This window comes from Podarcis gaigeae, assembly GCF_964106915.1.
Source record: "Podarcis gaigeae genome assembly, chromosome: 17".
Lineage (NCBI taxonomy): Eukaryota > Metazoa > Chordata > Lepidosauria > Squamata > Lacertidae > Podarcis > Podarcis gaigeae.
The window spans coordinates 23,614,529-23,636,240 of record NC_139694.1 but is presented as its reverse complement, the minus strand read 5'-3'; the positions used below and the strand labels follow the sequence as shown (position 1 = coordinate 23,636,240).

General features: G+C 45.3%; 1 protein-coding gene across 1 annotated transcript in view; it reads left to right on the top strand.

The window, feature by feature from the left end:
- The first annotated feature begins 359 nt into the window (after positions 1 to 359).
- The window catches only part of TEK (TEK receptor tyrosine kinase), a 47,253-nt gene continuing 25,900 nt past the window's right edge, over positions 360 to 21,712 (top strand). Inside the window, exons 1-5 of the mRNA XM_083718488.1 lie at positions 360 to 797; positions 14,299 to 14,610; positions 18,128 to 18,238; positions 18,677 to 18,829; positions 20,451 to 20,582. Coding sequence (XP_083574614.1) covers positions 725 to 797; positions 14,299 to 14,610; positions 18,128 to 18,238; positions 18,677 to 18,829; positions 20,451 to 20,582 — 781 coding nt within the window. The 5' untranslated portion in view covers positions 360 to 724. The remainder of the gene's footprint in view (positions 798 to 14,298; positions 14,611 to 18,127; positions 18,239 to 18,676; positions 18,830 to 20,450; positions 20,583 to 21,712) is intronic.

Genomic DNA, 21,712 nt, shown 5'->3' with positions numbered 1-21,712 from the left:
CTCAGGTAGCTGAAAAGCTAAGAACTGCTAAGTATGGTGCCAGCTTTGCTCTTACAGAACCTGACCATCAATGAGAACCCTGGGGGATTCCAGATCAGGTTCTGGAGACTTGAATGACCCCTGAGAACCCAGAAGTTAGCCATTATAAACAGATAAATCAAGAAAACAAAAGGATTTTTTTCCCCTCTACCCCACCCTAAAAGCCTTTTATGGGGGCCTGAAAGTTTGAATAGTATCTCTGGGAGTAATTAGAAGAGGAGGTGGACTGGCACATTTTCACATACCACACATAGGCGGAGGGGCTTGTTATTCTCTTAATTCTTCCTATTAGAGGATGTACCTATTGTTTCTGACAGCGCTGGCCGTGACCTGCTGGGGGTTCTCAAAGTGCAGTCCTCTTTCCCGCTCCCCAGAGCCGCAGATAAGTGTTTAGATGTAGGAGATGGATGGAGCTCGCAGAGAGCCTCTCGAATCCTGCCGATGCATAATGCCTTTAAGATCCTGCCTTTCCCCATCCTAATCTACAGAGGAAACAGGAAAAAGGAACTTAAAACTCCCTTTGCTTGCTCAGACAGCCACAGAGTTTTGTTCTAGCCCACTCTCGGTCTTGCAGTTAACTTGTTGCTTCCTGGGCCAGCGAGCATCGCACTGACGATGCAAGAAAAGAGCAACGACTAAGGGGTCTTTTACCACTGAAAGGGGCATCTGTTATTCCGTGAACTGGATGGATATACTTGGCAAAGCAGGGACTGTTTTGCCACTTCTGGTTTTCTGCGGGTTCAGCTTCATGCTTTCAGGTAAGACTCCTTCAGTTACTCGGGAGGGTCTGTCAGAGGATGTCAGTGAACTTCTGTAATGCACCAAGGAAGGGTCAGATTGCAAAATCCTTTCCCTTGTCTCTTTTGATCCTGGAATCATCTGTTCATTGTGTTCCAGAGAAGTCACCCGGCTGTGTTCAGCTTGTTATGACGGAATCCTGCCTGTCACATTATTATTTTTTGAGAATTTGTTTCGGAGAGGGTGCAGGCAGATAACTTTGCAGGTGTTTGCTTGAGTCCAATATACATTTTAGATAGGTGTAATAAATCCTTTTGATAATGATATTGATGACGATAATGCAACTGTTCCTAACTTGGTTCAGAAGTAGCAAATCAACCGTCTGAGAATTTGCTTAGTAAAGGACTCTCAATTTTGTTCCCCGGGGCATTTTGCAAATAAATTTGACACACCTACAATATCAGGGTGTGTTTTTACTTTTGAAATCTCTCATTACATCCCTTTCACTTAGCGAATCTAGGCACTAATGGGGTAAAACATTGTTGTGATAGATGCATTTAATGTGAGTGCTTACATTACAAACGGATTTAAATCACTTCTTAATGGCAGAGTTAGCATCCATTGTTTATATAGATTTGTGAGAACTGCAAAGTATGGCATTTATTATAATTAGTGCTTGGCAATTAAACGCAAGCTTTTAATGCCTGGAGATGTTTTGCTACTTCAGTCAAAGATGATAGTGATACTTAAAATGAGAAAATGTAGCTCGTTCCCTTTCCTTTTCCTTTTTCTCTGTTTATCGCAAGTATTGCTCACTTCCCTAATCTCCAGGCAGTCTTTCTACACTGCAACATTAAGGCTATAATCCTAAACAAACTTGAGATGGGACCAATTTTATACTCACTCAGGAGTAAGTCCCATTGAATTCGGCTTTTTAAAGGAGCTGTTTATAGGGATGCACTGTAAGGAAAGCTTTGCGAAGCAAGGCAGGTGGAATAAGAGAAGTAGAGAGAAACTTGTGATAACTAACATGTTGACTTGGGTGGTCTGGGTTCAAATCCTCCATAGCCATGGATTCACTGGATGAGTTTATCCAATACATTTTTACTTATCTCACTGGTCCATCCGTACAATAGGAATGAGAGGAGCCCATTGCACAGTATGCTTGTGAGGGTAAATAAGAAGGGGAGGGAGCAGGTTTTTTCACACGCCATCACTTATTGCTAACCATTTACACTGGAGGGTTGATGCCCAAATCATTGCCGTGTTTATGATATTTCTATTATGTTCTAGTCCCCTCTGTTAAAAAGAATACTTGCACGTTGGTTCAGGAAATTTGAAAACCAGGTTGTAAAACATGCTATAAATAACATAAAGTTTGTGAATGAGTCTAGAGGTCACCTCCAAAAACTTTCTATTCAGTTCTTTTGGGAGCAGCAAAATCTGTATCTGATGAACTACTAGAACAGCCCTTCCCTAACTTGGCGCCCTCTAGATTTTGTTGGACTCCAATGGTCAGGAATGGTGGAATTTGTCATCTGGTGCCAGGTGGGCAAAGGCTTTAGAGTACTACAACATCACCCCCACATTAGCTTCATTGAGCGTCAAGCACTTGAAGAGAAAACACAGCAGAAAAGTCCGTAACAAATGCTAACCTTCACACCTGTCTGAATACACAGTGGTTCCGCAAGTATGGCCTTTGTGTAAATATCTGTACAATGGGTACAGTCCAAGAGAAAATGAGAAGAATTTCAGCTCGTTAAAAATCAACAGGTTTAAATATGCCCGGCTCTTAGCTTGCAGCTTGCTTGGTGATTCACAAATGAGTTAGGAGAAGCTGCATCTAGAGAAGCCTCAAATTTATTCAGGCTAAAAAGTTGCTATTGAACAGACGAGAAAGCAGAGATCATAGGAAGCTTTGTGTCATATTAGGTTGTATGTTAAAACGTTACAGATGACCAGCTGCCAGCACATAGAAATCCCATATGTCTGAACAGAGGTCAGTTTTAGAGAAAGGAAGTGCACTTTTTGAGACTCCAAGGACAAGAGTGGTCAATTTCCACCAGGGAGAGCTGGGTTCGAATCCTGATCAGCAGCCATGAGGTTCATTGTGTTACCTTGACCAATCACTGTGTCTTTCTCTCAGCCAAATGTACCATCTAGGGGTAGTATGGTGATAAAAGCAGGGGGGAGGACACACCCCATTTTTCCCACTCGGTCCTCTTTGGAATAAATGGAGGTTTATTTAGTTTTTTTAAGTGAACTTAGCACACCTGCAGCTCTTTATATAAAACAACAACAGCTACTGTACCCCTTCTGCTCCCCCAGTGAGAATCTTTTCTCTTGTATGATGAGCAGCTGCCCTGAAGATACTCATTTTGGTAATTGTCCCACTGGCTCTGTCCTTGAAACCTCAACATTTAGCCCTTAAAATTACATAGGCATAGGTGGGAATGGGAGAGGAATGAAGGCAAGGAGAAACCCCAGCGCTGAAAACCCGCCAATCCACAAGGCTCAGCTGCTTTAGGTGTGTTATGTAGCCACACCCATCTCAATAGATCTGTCAGCTTTCCCGCTTTTGTTCAAGTGTGATATCATGTTTCCTGGGGCGAGCCGTGGAAGACAATGCGAATACGCCTTCCTTTAGATACAACAGGCGGAGTCCAGGAAAACAGTATTGACATTCCCCCAGAGCAGGAGAGGCAGGAGAGTCAATGGCAGAGCTTTTAAAACTCGCTTAACCTTGCCCCCAAGTGGTGGTGGGGAAGGAAAGAAGGGAGGAGGTCTGTTGCGGGTGTTGCCACAGCCGAGAAGGCGAAAATCAACTCCACCCTTGTTCCAAGGTGGGGACAAGGCCTCCGAGCATGGCTGCCAAAGAAAGTGCTTTCCCTCCCTTTCCTTCTGTAACCCCATAGATCTGCCAAAAAAACTGCTGCTGTAGGCAATACACGAAGGAATGTTTTCCCCATTCCTACATAGGTGTAACTCCGATAAACAAAAATGCCCTTAAATGCCAAGTGAAGCCATTATGTGAAAGTAACAGAATGCAAAATCTACCAGCATAGATAAAGGTAAAGGGACCCCTGACCATTAGGTCCAGTCGTGGCCGACTCTGGGGTTGCAGCGCTCATCTTGCTTTATTGGCCGAGGGAGCCGGCGTACAGCTTCCCGGTCATGTGGCCAGCATGACTAAGCTGCTTCTGGCGAACCAGAGCAGCACACGGAAACACCATTTACTTTCTTGCCGGAGCGGTACCTATTTATCTACTTGCACTTTGACGTGCTTTCGAACTGGTAGGTGGGCAGGAGCAGGGACCGAGCAATGGGAGCTCACCCCGTTGCGGAGACTTGAACCACCGACCTTCTGATCAGCAAGTCCTAGGCTCTGTGGTTTAACCCACAACCCTACCCGCGTCATGGTTTAAACTTCGTATGGCACAACATATAGCAATATTATTATTACTAGGATTTCTTATCTGCCTTTCACCATAAAGCTGCATTCGAAATTAGCCAGGCGCCAGGCGCATTTTGCACCTGGCTGTCGACCACCTGCAACCAAGTGAAGATGCCTGGGTGCCAGGATAGTGCCTGATGTCTCCACCATCTGGAGTCGCATGCCTGGGGATCCTAGGATCTGGACTATTTCCACATACAGTCAAATCTCGGTTTCCGAACGTAATCCGTTCTGGAAGACCGTTTGGCTTCCGAAATGTTCGACAATTGAGGCGCAGCTTCCGATTGGTTGCAAGAGCTTCCTGTACTCAAGTGGAAGCTGCATCGGACGTTCAGCTTCCGAAAAATGTTCGAAAACTGGAACATTTACTTCCAGGTTTTCTGCGTTCGGGAGCTGAAATGTACCAAAACGGAGGCGTTCAGAAACCGAGGTTTGACTGTACCAGCAACACATCCTGCAGAATTCTATCCGTTATATTTTATTGGCACAATCCGAATGAATTTTGCGAGCTAAAAAGTTATACAGTGGTACCTCGGGTTACATACACTTCAGGTTACATACACTTCAGGTTACAGACTCGGCTAACCCAGAAATAGTGCTTTAGGTTAAGAACTTTGCTTCAGGATGAGAACAGAAATCATGCTCTGGCAGCGCTGCGGCAGCAGGAGGCCCCATTAGCTAAAGTGGTGCTTAAGGTTAAGAACAGTTTCAGGTTAAGTACAGACCTCCGGAACAAATTAAGTACTTAACCTGAGGTACCACTGTATTGAGAAATACAACTTTCTAGCCGTCCGGCCTCAAAATGGCAACGAGGCATTCCGTTTTGGCAACCCTAACCTTGGGTTTAAGGAGGGTTTAAGGAGGCATTTGGCGCCTAGCTTATATATCTGAGTTTCTAACCCTGCCATAAAGTCCCATGATGTTCCAGGGAAGGTTTCAACAATATAAATATACATTTGAAAATCAGTTTAAAAATGTACACACACACAAATAACAATCAGAATAGGAGAGCGTGGCTTAAAAATGCCTTTCTTGGGTGTCCTAAGTTAAGCAAAAGAGGTGGGTATTCAGCATATGAAAAAAAACTATGCAATTGCATTACCAGGCACACCTCTGTGAAAAAAGAAATTCCACAGCTTAGGGGCTGCCACAGAGACCGCCCTCTGCCCACCTCAACCCTCTCTCACATTTCAACAACATTTGCTTCCTGTATTTGATAGTGGTGGGAGAATTAGGAAGGCAAGGAACCAGAAGTTGTGACTAAGCAAAAACAGTTACACTTTAGCCATCTCCGTAAATGAATTATGTGAACACAAAAGGTAAAGGTAAAAGACCCCTGGACAGTTAAGTCCAGTCAAAGGCAACTATGGGGTTGCGACATTCATCTCGCTTTCAGGCCGAGGGACCAGCGTTTCTCCACAGACAGCTTTCCGGGTCATGTGGCCAGCAGAACTAAACCACTTCTGATGCAATGGGACACTGATGGAAACCAGAGGACACGGAAACGCCGTTTACCTTCCCGCTGCAGTGGTACCTATTTATCTACTCGCACTGGCGTGCTTTCGAACTGCTAGGTTGACAGGAGCTGGGGCAGAGCAACGGGAGCTCACTCTGTTGCGTGGATTTGAACCGCCAACCTTCTGATCAGCAAGCCCAAGAGGCTCACTGGGCAGTCATGCCCCATGCATTGGATATATGGACCTCTTTGTGCATAGGCTTTTGTATAAGTCTTGCACCATCAGTAATCCAGCTTCCACTGAATATTTCATGTACAGAAAGGTCTGTATTAACAAGGTTCCCCTGCTCAGTTGTCCACACTCAACACACAGCAGTTGGGGGGCAGGAAAGCCACGCAACACCAGGGAAAGGCAGACCCATGGTGCATTGCATGTCAGCTCCCTCGCACATGTAACACAACAAGGCAGCTTATCTTTCAGCCTGATCTTAAACCTGCTTACAGAGAAGTACAGTATACACCACTGTGTTCACCGAGACTTACTTCCTAGTAAATGTGCATAGCATTGTAGCCTTAGACAAAACAACAGCAGACTGGGCAAACAGACTGGGCAAACTATGACTCAGATAGACACCCTTGCACAATATATTCATATTGCATATCTCTATTTTATAACGGTACAGTGGTACCTCAGGTTACATACACTTCAGTTTACAGACACTTCAGGTTCCAGACTCCGCTCACCCAGAAATAGTACCTTGTGTTAAGAACTTTGCTTCCGGATGAGAACAGAAATCGTGCTCCGGTGGCGCGGCAGCAGCGGGAGGCCCCATTAGCTAAAGTGGTGCTTCAGGTTAAGAACAGTTTCAGGTTAAGAACGGACCTCCAGAACGAATTAAGTACCGTATTTTTTGCTCTATAAGACTCACTTTTTCCCTCCTAAAAAGTAAGGGGAAGTCTTATGGAGCAAATGCAGGCTGCGCAGCTATCCCAGAAGCCAGAACACCAAGAGGGATTGCTGCTTTCACTGCACAGCGATCCCTCTTGCTGTTCTGGCTTCTGAGATTCAGAATATATTTTTTTCTTGTTTTCATCCTCCAAAAACTAGGTGCGTCTTGTGGTCTGGTGCGTCTTATAGAGCAAAAAATACGGTACTTAGCCCGAGGTACCACTGTATATGCCATTTTTAAAAAATAGTATGCAACGTTTTCCCTCCTCAGAAAACGTTAAATACATTTTTTGAAATCTCCACATGTCACAAGGCTATTGGACAAGCAATTCTCTCTTAATTTTGCTCAGGGTCACAAAAGCACCACAGGCCCATGGGTAGGGGGGTTCAAACAAGACATTAGTAAATTTAACGAATGCATGGGGGCGGGGGTCACAGAGCTGCATGACCCTAGGCCTTCTCTCACCAGGCACAATGAAAAAGTCCCACACATATGGCTAACAACCAAAGGGAATCTGTGTGTGAAATTATGCACAGAGCCCCCTCCCACACCCTCCCAATGCATGATGGGTAAGGGCACCACTAGCCTATGTGGTTCCTCAAGCCCCCTCATGCGTTCTTTCGATGCATGATACGCAGTTTTTGACAGTGGCTTTACACCTCCTCCCTTGGGTAGTTAGCAAAAGGGTATTGTCTTGCTTGCTTCAAAATGTGGTAAGCTAACCCTACTGTATTTGGGAGACCACCCTGCATATTCTGTTGAGTGAAGCCCAGGACATATGGTCCACAGCCCTGTCTTCCTGAGGGACGCGGGTGGTGCTGTGTTCTAAACCACCAAGCCTCTTGGGCTTCCCAATCAGAAGGTCGGCGGTTTGAATCCCCGCGACGGAGTGAGCTCCCGTTGCTCTGTTCCAGCTCCTGCCAACCTAACAGTCCGAAAGAACGCCAGTGCAAGTAGATAAATAGGTACCACGGTGGCGGGAAGGTAAACAACGTTTCCGTGTACTCTGGTTTCCGTCACGGTGTCCCGTTGTGCCTGAAGCGGTTTAGTCATGCTGGCCACATGACCCAGAAACCTGTCTGTGGACAAACGCCGGCTCCCTCGGCCTATAGAGGGAGATGAGTGTGCAACCCCAGAGTCGTCCGCGACTGGACCTAACAGTCAGAGGTACCTTTACCTTTACCCCTTTCAAATACAGTTTGATGGGCGTTTCCCGTTTCAAATTGGTTAATCTTAAAGGTGTCACACAAAACTGTTAACACGGGACTCCCAAAATGGAAAATGATTATTCCCCTCCCCTAAACTTTCCTGTATCGAAATTGGTTTTGCTTGTAACTTACTCAAAACTTTGATCGTTACCCTAAGTGGTGATACGTTACAAAAACCAAACCTTTGACTGGACTTAACTGTCCAGGGGTCCTTTGCCTTTACCTTTTTACCTCCTGACAGCACCACTGAAGGTACAGGTTGATTCAGCTCAGTGCTATTTTTCTAGAAAAAGAGGGGCTGGAACCAGTGGCGTTGTCTGGGGAAGGCCAGAGGGGCAGTGGCCAAGGGTACATTTGTAGAGGCATATTTTACTCTTTGCTGCCCTGCCAGCCCCACGCCACTTTGCAATGCCGCAGGGCTGGCTGAGGAGGATGCGACAAGCATGTGCCCTCCCTCTTCCGGCCGCATGCCTGTTGCAACCTCCTCCCACAGCTTTTCAGCATCACAAGGCAGCATGAGTGTGCCCTTTGGGTGGATGTGAGTTCTGCTCACCAAGGCCTGCGGGTGGGAAGGGGCGCAGCGCGGCCCCACTCGGTGGTGGGGAGCTGGCGGCAGCATGGGGTGGGCACAGGCTCCATTCACCCTCCACACTCTGAGCCCTGCCACCTGGATACGCGCACCCCCCTGGGCACATGGTAGGTGCCCACAATGCCCACATGCCACTGGGCAAAACTCACTACAATCACCTTCCTTGTTCTCTTATAATGGCAATGGTGCCCACCTGAGAGATGACGGAAATGCATTCAGGTGAGTTCAGGTGAAAAGAAGGCCTGGTTGGTCTCTTCAGTGGACAGCAACCATATGAGAATAATCATACTCCAATTTTCTGGATCATGGATTGGCTATATTATCTACATATTGACAAAGTGGCAGAAGAATACCTTTTTCAGATTGGCTCAGACAACTGTATCTGTTGGGGGGATTTGAATATTCTCTGAGGGGGTTCTCAACCAGCCCATGCAAGAGTTTCTTTTCAAGTAATAGTAATAATAATAACTATTATTATTATTATTATTATTATTATTATTATTATTATTATTAATTTCTACCCCACTCATCTGGCTGGGTTTCCCCAGCCACTCTGGGCAGCTTCCAACAGAAGATTAAAAATACATTAAACCATCAGTCATTAAAAACTTCCCTAAACAGGGCTGCCTTCAGGTGTCTTCTAAATGTCATGTAGTTGTTTATTTCTTTGACATCTGATGGGAGGGCGTTCCACAGGGCGGGTGCCACTACCGAGAAGGCCCTGTGCCTGGTTCCCTGTAACTTCGCTTCTCTCAGTGAGGGAACCACCAGAAGCCCCTCGTCGCTGGACCTCAGTATCCGGGCTGAACAATGGGGGTGGAGATGCTCCTTCAGGTATACAGGACCAAAGCCATTCAGTTCCGCGCCAACACTTTGAATTATGCTCAGAAACGTACTGGGAGCCAATGCAGGTCTTCCTAACAGGTGTTATATGGTCTCAGCGGCCGCTCCCAGGCACCAGTCTAGCTGCTGCATTGTGGATTAGTTGTAGTTTCCGGGTCACCTTCAAAGGTAGCCCCACGTAGAGCGTGTTGCAGTAGTCCAAGCAGGAGATAACCAGAGCATGCACCATTCTGGTGAGACAGTGCGCAGGCAGATAAGGTCTCAGCCTGCGTACCAGATGGAGCTGGTAGACAGCTGCCCTGGACACAGAATTGACCTGCGCCTCCCTGGACAGCTGCAAGTCCAAAATGACTCTCGGGCTGCGCACCTGGTCCTTCAGGGGCACAGTTGCCCCGTTCAGGACCAGGGAGTCCTAAATCTCACTGGTTACTCAGTTTTGTGGCCTTCCAGTGCCTTAATTGTGGTGCTACAGCAAAAATGCCCAGTAGGTCTCCCTACACAACAATTCACGTGTATTTTACATGGAAAAGTTAATGTGAATTATTGTCTTGCATTGATTTTATATGCATGCCCAGATTGGGAGTATCATGCCCAAGTTCAAACAATTTTATCCATGAAAATAGGGGTGGGGACGGGCTGTGTCCCTCCATATGTTGGACTACATGTCTCATCAGTCCCAGCCAGCATGGCCTGTGGTTTGGAATGATGTGATTTGTAGTGCAACAACATTTACTTGAACTTGACCTGATGCTTCAAAAAGTGACCAAACCCTCCCCTCTCAGTGACACCCGTGAGACTTAGGCAAGTCACGTTTAGATAAAGTAATGCGTAACAATCATTCTCTAATTTTATGAGGTACAAGGTAAAGACACGTTGATTTCCAGTAACAATTTCCAGTACACAAAAGTACCTAAAAGCCTAGAAAGCAAAACAATACCAGGAGAGAAAAAATATAGCATGCAAAAGGAACTAAGAGCAAAAGGAAATGCTGTTTGCAACCTTGCTCTACTTTGCAAAATCAAGAGGCTACACAAGAGGCGAGCTAAATAGAGAACTGTTTCAATGGGGGAAAATAATAATTCAAAAGCCCTGTCTGTTATCTCTCTTGGAAAGTACACGGTGAGTTGTAATCTGTTCCGCCTTCCATACGAAGCTGATAGGGAGGAAATGTGCAGTTAGAAAGGAAACTTAATGACTATTCTGTGAAAACATGTCAACAGTTTCTTAGGCAGCATGATTGAGTTCCATAATTTTATTTTGTGAGTTGCACGTGCGCACACGCATACACACACACAAACATGTTTTTTATTCTGGTTGGGATATTTTCTGAGCTTAAGCTATTTTCACACTGGAGGCAAATTGGTGGACATATGGGCAATGCTCTCCATTATTAATAGGGAATACTGCTTGACCAAGCATTGGCAGTTTGTCCCTGGTATTCAAATAGGGGGGCATAGGCATGGTTCTCTCATTTGGTCTTCAGCATTACCTGCCGACAAAGTGAACTGGTGTGTGAATCAATCGGCCAGGTTTTCTGTGACCGAATGCCTCAGCTCTGCCAATCCCAAATACGGTACTTCCTAGGAAGTGAGCAGAACATGTGGGCATACTGAGACAGAAACGGAGTCAGCAATCTCTTTGGGTGAGGGACATCGTCGTGTGTTCTGGAACTGGAAGACAAAAAGAGTGGCAAATTATACTTCGAGAAGCAAGTGGTTTTCATATAGCGCCACAATATGCGTGGAACATGGAACCTCAACAAGGGGATCAAGGTCAAAGTGCTAAAACTGGATAATGGCCTTGAATCTAGGTATTCAGTGAACTGGTTTCCATCACGGAGTCCCATTACGCCAGAAGCAGTTTAGTCCTGCTGGCCACATGACCCGGGAAACTGTCTGTGGACAAATGCCAGCTCCCTCAGCCTGAAAGCAAGATAAGCGCCGCAACCCCATAGTCACCTTTGACTGGATTTAACCACCCAGGGGTCCTTTAATATAATAATAATAATTTATTATTTATACCCCGCCCATCTGGCTGAGTTCCCCCAGCCACTCTGGGCGGCTCCAAATCAAGTATTAAAAACAATACAGTGTTAAATGTTAAAAACTTCCCTGAACAGGCTGCCTTCAGATGTCTTTTAAAGATAGGATAACTACTTATTTCCTTCACATCTGAAGGGAGGGTGTTCCGCAGGGTGGGCGCCACTACCGAGAAGGCCCTCTGTCTGGTTCCCTGTATGTAACCTTACCTCTCACAATGAGGGAACCGCCAGAAGGCCCTCGGTGCTGGATCTCAGTGTCCGGGCTGAACGATGGGGGTGGAGACGCTCCTTCAGGTATACTGGGCTGAGGCCGTTTAGGGCTTTAAACGTCAGCACCAACACTTTGAATTGTGCTCAGAAACGTACAGGGAGCCAATGCAGATCTCTCAGGAATGGTGTTATGTGGTCCCGCCTTTACCTTTACCTTGTACCTCATAAAATTGTTTCATCAGGTAAGATGTGTAGCTGTGGCATGATCTCAAATGTGATTCCAGTATTATTATCAAGCTGTGGTGCAGACCCTTCAAGTGTCCTTTTCCAGGCACAGGCCCAGATTTACAGAAGCTGCCCGGGTTTCTGATTTGATCCCAGGATGTCACGCTTTTCCTTAGGACGTCCCTATTTTCATCAGAGAAATGTTGGAGGATACGGAGGTGGTTGGACTCTTTCATTCAAATCCTTATTCCTCAAGTGGCAAGTTGTCTTCATAGAGAGGTGAAAGGACAGAAAGAACGGCTGGTATCAAAAGTCTGTTTGAAGGAGACACAGAGGAACTTCAGCATTTTGGAGACAGTTGTCTCCTAGCTCTCCCTGTGGGTTTGTTCTGAATTCAGGTTGTTTTGCTCCACGTTCCTGATAAAATCCCAACGCGCAAAACATATGGGATAAATGAATGAGTAGGACACCAAGTGACATGTCTGAGCTTGCTAGCTGGCTGAAGTGAAATAAAGGTATTAAAGCAAGACTGCTGCCTTGGAAGCCCCCTAAAATGATGGTATCTTTCCCATGGGCATCAGAGTGGCATTGAGCATTTAAAGTTGCAAGCTTTTTAAGAGTGTGGAGTCTGGAGCAGGAGAGATACACACAATGCACTTCAGTGCTCTCAGGTCAACATATTTTAATGAAGTGCGTTAAAACAGCTGCCTGCTAAACAGCTGTGTCATGTGCACAAATATATACAGTCGTACCAGTTTGCAAACATTCTTTGCAAACCAAATATCTGATGTGGCTTCCACAGCTTCCAACTGGCTGCAGAAGCTTCCTCCATCCACTCGGAAGCCGTGCCTTGGTTTCTGAACATTTCGGAAGTCGAACGGACTTCCGGAACAGATTCCATTCGACTTCCGAGCTGCCACTGTATTTCAGCTTAAGCTTTTTCCAGCATGGCTATACAATGATTGGGAAAGTTTCAACTCATGAAGGTTTTTTTGCCTGAGATGCAATTCAGAAGGGCACATTAACCCTGTAAGAAAGGAAGGAAATGTTTTATTGCAGGCTGGACTATGGTTACATTAACGAGGTGTTAACTGTGCTTGCAACGAACCATTTGCACACTGTAGGGTTCATTTTAGAGGCTGGTGAGAGCCAGGGCGCTCCTCACATCGTTGCAGCTTGACTTATCCCTGGGGGGCGGGGGAAGCCAGCTGGCAATTTGGCACACAGGAACTCCCCAGCTTTAGCCAAATGCAGCAGGAGCCAGGGAGCTCCCCAAATCGTTGCCACTCATCCGAGGGCAGGGAAGAAGAGAGGTAATGCCACATGCTGGAACACCTTCCTCTTGGCAGCAGAAGCAGCGGGACTAGCCGATTGGAAGGTCGGCAGCTTGAATCCCTGTGACAGAGTGAGCTCCTGTGGCTCTGTCCCAGCTCCTGCCAACCTAGCAGTTCGAAAGCACACCAGTGCAAGTAGATAAATAGGTACCGTTGAAGTGGGAAGGTAAACGGCATTTCTGTGCACTCTGGTTTCCATCACGGAGTCCCATTGCGTCAGAAGTGTTTTAGTCCTGCTGGCCACATGACCTGGAAAGCTGTCTGTGGACAAATGCTGGCTCCCTCCACCTGAAAGCGAGATGAGCGCCACAACCCCATAGTTGTCTTTGGCTCGACTTAACCGTCCAGGGGTCCTTTACCTTTTACCTTTTTTACCTTTCAGATGCCACAAGGGCAAATATATTGAATCTTCCATCCTGAATTTGCCCCATTGCTAGTAAATAGTAGGAATAAACCAGCAGCAAAGAAGACTTTAAGAGACATGACTTCAATAAAAGAAGTATTTCCATTAACTTATGATGAGAGGCATTTCTTTAAGCGATCATTTCTCTAGAAAGCATTAATATATTAATCGACTATGCATGTTCTTTTCCAAAGGCTTTCTTTGTCCATTAGGTAATGCATAATTATCTGTTCAAAGAGTGTGATTGTGACAATCTCATTGGGAGTGGCCAGTATAAGTGTGTTTCAATGTGCTCCAGTGGAAAAACGCTGATACATAAATGTGCCCTGCTCCCTTTGATAGAGAGCCAAAGTGCACATGTTAAAAACCTATAGTAAGCTCTGGCTTTATTCATATTCTGCATCCTAGCGCATTACTTCTATAACTCAGGAAGCTCTTTGAAAACTTGGCCACACTTAGTAGGCCTATGGAGGGTCCACTGTGCATACACAGAGTGCAGCTGACTCTAAACATAAAGGTGAAACCAAAGAGTAATCACATACTTTACTACTACCAGTGCATTCAAAATCACATATTAGCTGGAAGCACACTTGACATACCTTGCTGGAGCAGAGCAGGATCTCTCCAGAAACAACCTCAATTAACACAGACATTGCAGCAGAAGCCAGCTGTGCACAGTGCTGATTGGCAAGTACCTGTGATGTTCTCAAGAAAGTTTCGCCAGAACTGGAGCCGTTGGGCAGCTTGGTTAGAGAACGGACAGTGCTTTGAAAATTAATAACAACCAACTTTCCCCTTTCTTTGCCAGGTAATGTGGAAGGAGCATTTGACTTGATACTGATCAATTCCCTCCCTACCGTGGCTGATTCAGAGACATCGCTGACCTGCATCACCTCGAGATGGCGTTCTCGGGACTCGATCACCATTGGGAGAGACTATGAGGCCTTGATTGGCCAGCACCCCTACCCCCTGGCCGTGGCTGAAGACGAGGCGAGAGGGGCAGCCAAGAAAGTGGTATGGCCAAGGGAAAAATCCGGTGAAAGCATTGGAGCATATTTCTGTGAAGGAAAATTCAAAGAGAAAGCGATGAGGGTACATACGATGAAGATGCAACAAACAGGTACCTAATGCATTTCCAAAAAAAGGTGTGTCATGCTTGAAAATAGACTCTGAATAGATAAGCGTAGTTATCCACAGGCAAATATTAATTCTAAGTAGGATAAGTTGCTTCTCGTGGTACTTTTGAAGAGTACCAGTTTAGCTTTGGGATGGGAATGGTGCATTTTATCAAGGGCTAGAGGCCTAGCCTTGACTGCTAGCTCAGTTGGTTAGATCATGGTGCTGGTAACACCAAGGTTGCAGGTTTGATCCCCATTTGGGGCACCTGCATATTCCTGCAAGCTTATTTCCCTGAATTTGCATATTCAGATTTGCTGGACCCAGTCAGAAACAGTGCTGGAGCATCTAACAGTCTGAACAAAGAGGCATAGACCTAGGCTCTCCTCTAAAACAGAGAGACCAAGACTTTGAACTTTAAATTTGTAGCGGAGAGACTGAGAGACAGGGAAGGATGTACCCTCCAACGTTTCTCCAATGAAAATAGGGACATCCTAAGGAAAAGTGGGACCTTCCTGGAGCAAATCAGATGGATAATACACAGTCCTCCTCTACTCAGAAATTAGTTCAATTGAGTCAAATGGGGCTTACTCCCAGGTAAGTGGCAAAAGAATTGCAGCCTGGGTATTGGAAGACCAGACAAATCTTTAGACCGAGTCACCCCTAGACATTAAATTATAGGAGCTAGCAAATGGAAATGGATGTGATCAACACGAGCTCATCAAAGGTCTATGATAAATTAAAAGTTTTGAAGTAGAAGAGTTCTGAAACTTCCTGGAACCCTTGACAAAACTAAGTAGCTGGAAACCCTTTTCAGTTGTTGGAGTATTATGAAAAGCTTTGTTTCTGTGCTCCTTTGAAAGTTTTGGGCATGTTTCGGCAATGGACTGCATACTACGTTAATTATATATTTTTTTTCAAAAGGACACCAGCCCATCCTCCAGATTTTTTATCAGAGCAGACAAAGCTTTCCTTGTTCATTTTCTCGAAACAGGCAAGGAATTGTGTGTGTAGCTGAATGTCTTAATGTTTAGGACCAGAATAGAACCTCAGAATGATCTCGCTCTTCTAGCCTGAAAAAGACATTTTGCCATGTGTTCCAGGGGCCATTTGTCACACATCTGTTTTCTCCCCAGTAGAGTCTTCTGTGTTATATGTCCTTCCCATGGCCGTTCAGCAAAAATATATATAAATTAATGGTACTTTGGAAGCGACATGTCGTTTATTTGATTTAGCCCCATCATGTCAGCCAAAACCAGGCCAGCTTATCCCAAGTTTGCAAAGTGTGGAAAGTCCTATTCAGGCACTCCCATGATGAGGGACAAGGAGATCCACACACCCTTTGTCATCTGCTCTGCAAGAGGCTGGGATTACATTGGTAGCGAGGAGCACTGAATACTTCCACAGGTTCCTCGCACGATGGTTCCAAACATCTGCCTCCAGCTCGTTGATGAGCAAATATGATAATAAAAAAGAAAAATCACAAACTGATTGTCAGGGGACTGCCATCGGAACAGGGAAAGGAAGCAGAGGGGCAGTTGGGTTACAGGGAACCTCCGAAAATCTTGTGAAGCAGTTCCTCTTCCTGTGGTGGGGAAAGCCCCATCTCCAGTGGGGAAGAGGGGAAGGGACCAGAGGATGCTGCTGGGAGCCTCAGCACCACTCCTGGTCAAGCCGGCCAGGAGGGAAGCACGCCTCTTCCGTCACCCACCCTGCGCAGAGATGTAAAACGCAAAGAAGGAAGGAAAAGGCTGGGGGTGACTAAGTTCTTATGTTGGGGAAGGACCCGGAAACGACCACTCCCGGATTCTGCTAGCGATTGAGGCAGACATGAACTTGTGGTTCTGCACTGTAAATAGTTTTGCACCAAAATAAAACCTGTAAAAGACAGGTCGGAGTTCTGACTGGTTACTTGCGAGCAACCACCATTGCCATCTGACACTGATGAAGAAACGTGTAGACTTAAGACTGGGAGAACAGAAAACTGGGAGAGACCAGAATTGACACCTGTGCCCATCCCTATTTGGTGGTGATGGAAAAAGGCATCTTTGCCCATTATCCCGGAGAACAGCTGCTACTCAGAGTGGATAACAATTCATGTCCCTTCAATAACTCACTCACTCAATCTTTATTACGGTCCAGAGACCTAACAAATCATTACAAAACAATACACAATTCATACAGCCTACCTCCAGGTTAAACAAGCATTTTGTTTAGAATATATGGCTCGTTTGATCTTGCAACCACCAATAAAAACTTTGCCACTGTTAATGTTCTAACATTTGTCCAGTCTTCCAGTAGGAACCTGACATAGTGAGCCTCTGATTGTCCCAGGAAAAGTACCAGCAAGGGTAGTATCAGTTCAGCCCTGGTCTGCTCATACTTCGCACAATGCAATAAAATATGTTTTATGGAATCGATGTCTTGAGCACACAAGCAAAATCTGTCCTAGTAGGGAGCTCCTCTCAACCTGCCATCCAACACTGCAGAAGGAAAGACATTTAGTCTGGCTTTGGTAAAAAGCCTTCGATAGTTTGGTACTGTCAGGTTTTTAATGTAAGATGTTAACTTAAAGACATACCCATATTGAACTCCTACTGCCAGCAGACTACAGACTGTGTGTGATTGTGATCGCAAGTCACTGTGTGCATTACTTCAATAACAGCAGGTGCATTTGAAATAAATAGAGGCGGCAAAGAAACTGCTTCTGAAACAAGCAGGGGTGTTTTGGGACCACCGTTTCAAGGCAAGGGGAGGAGTAACGGCTGGGAAAGCCAACTCCAGCGAAATTTCATTGTGCACGGAAGTGCTTGTGTATATACCTCAAGGAACCTTTGTATCCTTGGCCAAGATGCTAATCGACATGTGATGCAAACAGCCCTCTGCTCCAAAGCCCAGTTATTGTTCCTCTCTGAATAGTGAGTTCCAGGCCATTTGTAAACTAATGAATTAACTCAAATATAGGCCACGAGCTAAAAATACGTTGGAACAGAGCCCACTAAAGAAGGTGGATTCCTTTCCAGTCCAACAATACTGTGAACCCAAGAGTTTGCAGATAAACTAAACAACACCTACAAAAGGACTAGGGCTTTGGGGTGGCTGGTTTGATGGGTGGGACTCAAGGAAGCCAAAAAGAAACATGTTTTATTCCAAAGTAATTTTTTTTGTTAAAAAAACTAACTAACTCCAAACAGCCTTCATAGATGAACCCTGCAAGGCTGGCTTGTGGAATCATTTGCAACAAACTTGTTTATCTTTTCTGGTGATCATTGCCAAAGTATTCATTGTTGTTATGCTTCCGCCCCCCGCCCCCCTTTCTGGAGGGTTTATATGAGTTTCCAAAAGAGAGAGCAAGCTATGGATTGAGGTGCCTCATCTTTTCACATTTAGATTGCTCCCCCAGTATATCACATTTCCACCTTCTGTTCTGAAGGACTAGCAAAGAGGTAAAGTTTATTAGAGCAAATGCACATTTCATTCAAACCTTTACCCCCCCCCCACCCTTTATTTTTTCATTTTAGCTACCTTTCTTCCAGTGGCTTTAACCATTACCACAAACCGCGGAGAACCTGTGGACATTCCCTTCATCAGAAAGGTTGTTAAGGAAGAAGATGCAGTTATCTATAAAAATGGTATCTACCTTTTTTTCCTGCTTTTATGGTTAACACGTGAGCACCTGTGTTGATATGATGCAGGGTTCAGTCTATGATCTGAGAAGACTCCTAGGTGGCCTCTTATTAAGGGTTCCTCAGGTGTCATCAGGTGTGGGGAAGGAGCAGGTGTATTGAAAATGATGAATTATGAGTGCATGTCTTAGAAAGGAGAGGCACTCCTTTGCTGGGTAAGTGCCTGTCTGAAATGAGCCTCTTATCTCTCTTGATATCTTGATTGTTGCTAGTTGAATGTGTGCTCTTGAAAAGTTTATCTTATGGGAAATCTCATGTCTGAGGTATGAGGCACCCTGAAGTCCTTCAGAGAGTCCTCACTCCTCTCCTTTAACCTGGCAAGCCCTTTTCCTCCGTCTATCTTCTGGTCAGTTATGTTTTTATGGGCTCTTCTCTCCACTACAGGGTCTTTCATATCTTCTGTCCTCAGGCACGAAGTCCCAGAAGTGCTAAAAGTGTCCTTGCAGAATGACCAGACTCAAGATTCAGCGGTGTACTCTGTCAGATACATAGGAGGAAGCCACTTCACTTCAGCTTATACTAGGCTGATAGTAAGAAGTAAGATTTGATCCGCTTCTTCTTAAGTTAAAACAACTACATACAGAAAGCCTTGGACTTGTGCACACAGAGGGCCTTCTCAGTAGTGGCACCTGCCCTGTGCAATGCCCTCCCATCAGATGTCAAGGAAATAAACAACTATCTGACTTTTAGAAGACATCTGAAAAGAACCCTGTTTAGGGAAGTTTTTAATGTTTGATGTTTTATCACTTTATTATTATTATTATTATTCTGTTGGGAGCTGCCCAGAGTGGCTGGGGAAACCCAGCCAGATAGGCTAGGTATAAATAATAAATCATCATTATTATTATTATTATTATTATTATTATTATTATTATTATTACACAAAGAGTTGGATCAGGACTTAGTTGTGCTTAGAGCAGACCCACTGAAATTAACGGGGCTGACATTTAGTTACGAGCAAAGTTGTGTGTTTATTAATTTAATTCGACTTTTAAACTTCCCTTCGTCCGATCTGAATCCCAGGGCGATTTGGTTAAATACTAATTAAGACACAGCAAGGTAGAAACGATGAACCGACAACCCAGAATTTAAAGGGGAAAGGGGAAATAACAGCTAGCAGAGCTGATTCTCTAGCTGTTGCTATAGCCTTTGTAATAATGGTAGTAGGTTGGCGCTGTGGGTTAAACCACAGAGCCTAGGACTTGCCAATCAGAAGGTTGGCGGTTCAAATCCCCACAACAGGGTGAGCTCCCGTTGCTCGGTCCCTGCTCCTGCCAACCTAGCAATTTGAAAGCATGTCAAAGTGCAAGTAGATAAATAGGTACTGCTCCGGCGGGAAGGTAAACGGCATTTCCGTGCGCTGCTCTGGTTCAACAGAAGCGGCTTAGTCATGCTGGCCACATGACCCGGAAGCTGTACGCCGGCTCCCTCGGCCAATAAAGCAAGATGAACGCCGCAACCCCAGAGTCGGTCACGACTGGACCTAATGGTCAGGGGTACCTTTATCTTTATATGTATCTTTCTTAGATGAAGAGCTGGAGGGGTGTAGAACTGGTACGCTGCCAGGTGAGGGAAATAGGGTACAGGTGGGTCCGATTTTGTAACTTGCGTGGCAAAGGAGCAAGTGATGGTTTGCAGAAAAAAGCCAAAACGTCAATGTTCTCTTTTTATTTTTACCGAAACCTTGTAGCAGGGGAGGCACAACTGATAGTTAGAATACAACAAGGCCAAGTTTAAATGGACAGGAAAACCCATGCTTGCTGGTTTGTTCTCTCACGTGTTCTTTCAATTTGTATGCCATTTCACCCCCCCTTAATAGACCCAAAGTCACACATGTTTAGGGGGGGAAAACATAGCTGTAAACAGTTACGAAGGAAACGTACGTGTAAGGAACTGTTCTTTCTGAATGCTTAATCAATATTTAAAAACAAACAGCAGAACACAACGTGGTTGATCTCAGAACACATCAACACCATAAATTTAAAACACATTTAAAAGCACTCCTAGCAGAGGAGGAAACAGAGCAGCGCTGGGTGGTGCTGTAGAAGCTTTTACATGAGACACCTGTTAAAAAAACCACAAACACCCACAGAGCGCTGTATTTGGCTCAGGATCTCTGTATTATTTCCCTCACTGACTCTGACACTTTTCCACGAAGGGTGTGCATCTGAAAAATGGGGACCCGACTGTAGCTCTCACTGTCCAGAGTGCAAGAACAACGGCATCTGCCATGAAGATACTGGGGAGTGCATTTGCCCCCCTGGATTCATGGGGAAAACGTGCGAAAAGGGTAAGAGACGTCGCAACATTCAAAAATGAAAGCATACGCTGCAGATAAAATCTTCCTTTCTCAAAAGTACAGTGGCACCTTGATTCTCAAGCTTAATCCGTTCCAGAAGTCTGTTCCAAAGCCAAAGCATTCCAAAACCAAGGCGCGCTTTCCCATAGAAAGTAATGCATAACAGATTAATCCGTTCCAGACTTTTTAAAAACAACCCCTAAAACAGCCATTTAACATGAATTTTACTATCTATACGAGACCATTGATCCATAAAATGAAAGCAATAAGTGATGTACTGCAGCCACACAATCAATCTATCAGTAGCTGAACTGGGTTCCACACAGTCACAAAAACAAAACAAAAAGAGCCGCAAAAACAAAAACACAAAATAAATAGCAAAAACAAACAGGCCTCAGTGTAACACTCAAAACGGAAGTGTGGCACTCAAAACAGAGCACGTTCGGCTTCCAAAAAAAGTTTGTAAACTGGAACACTTACTTCTGGGTTTGCAGTGTTTGGGTTCCAAGTTGTTTGAGTACCAAGGCGTTTGAGAATCAAGGTACCACTGTACAATACATTTTTTTCCAACAGGTAGAACGTTAACCTTCAGCCGTTCCAAATGTTCATGACCAGGCATAGGCAAACTCGGCCCTCCAGATGTTTTTGGCCTACAACTCCCATCATCCCTAGCTGACAGGACCAATAGTCAGGGATGATGGAAATTGTAGCCCCAAAACATCTGGAGGGCCGAGTTTGCCTACGCCTGGTCATGCCTCTGCTTGACAAATTGTTTGTTATGGAAATTACTGAGTTCCACATTTCATTCATGCATTCGCCTAGTTTGCGCGTCATGGTAAACCGTAAACTGTCCTTACCGTGAAGCAGCAGTGAACTGGTGCATGCTTGCTCAGTTGAATCTGCCCCTCTCCTACCTGTGGTGCACAGTCAGGGCCGGCCCACCCATGAGGCAAGGTGAGGCAAGTGCCTCAGGCGGCAGGGTTCACGGGGCAGCAGATCCAGCCTCTGAGGAATGCATTGCCTGCTGCTGTGGCGTATGCCTTGGAGGCCAGATCAGCTGCCTCATTGGCCACCATGACTGCTCTGCAGTGGCCTCTTGACAAATCTGAGTCTCCTCACGC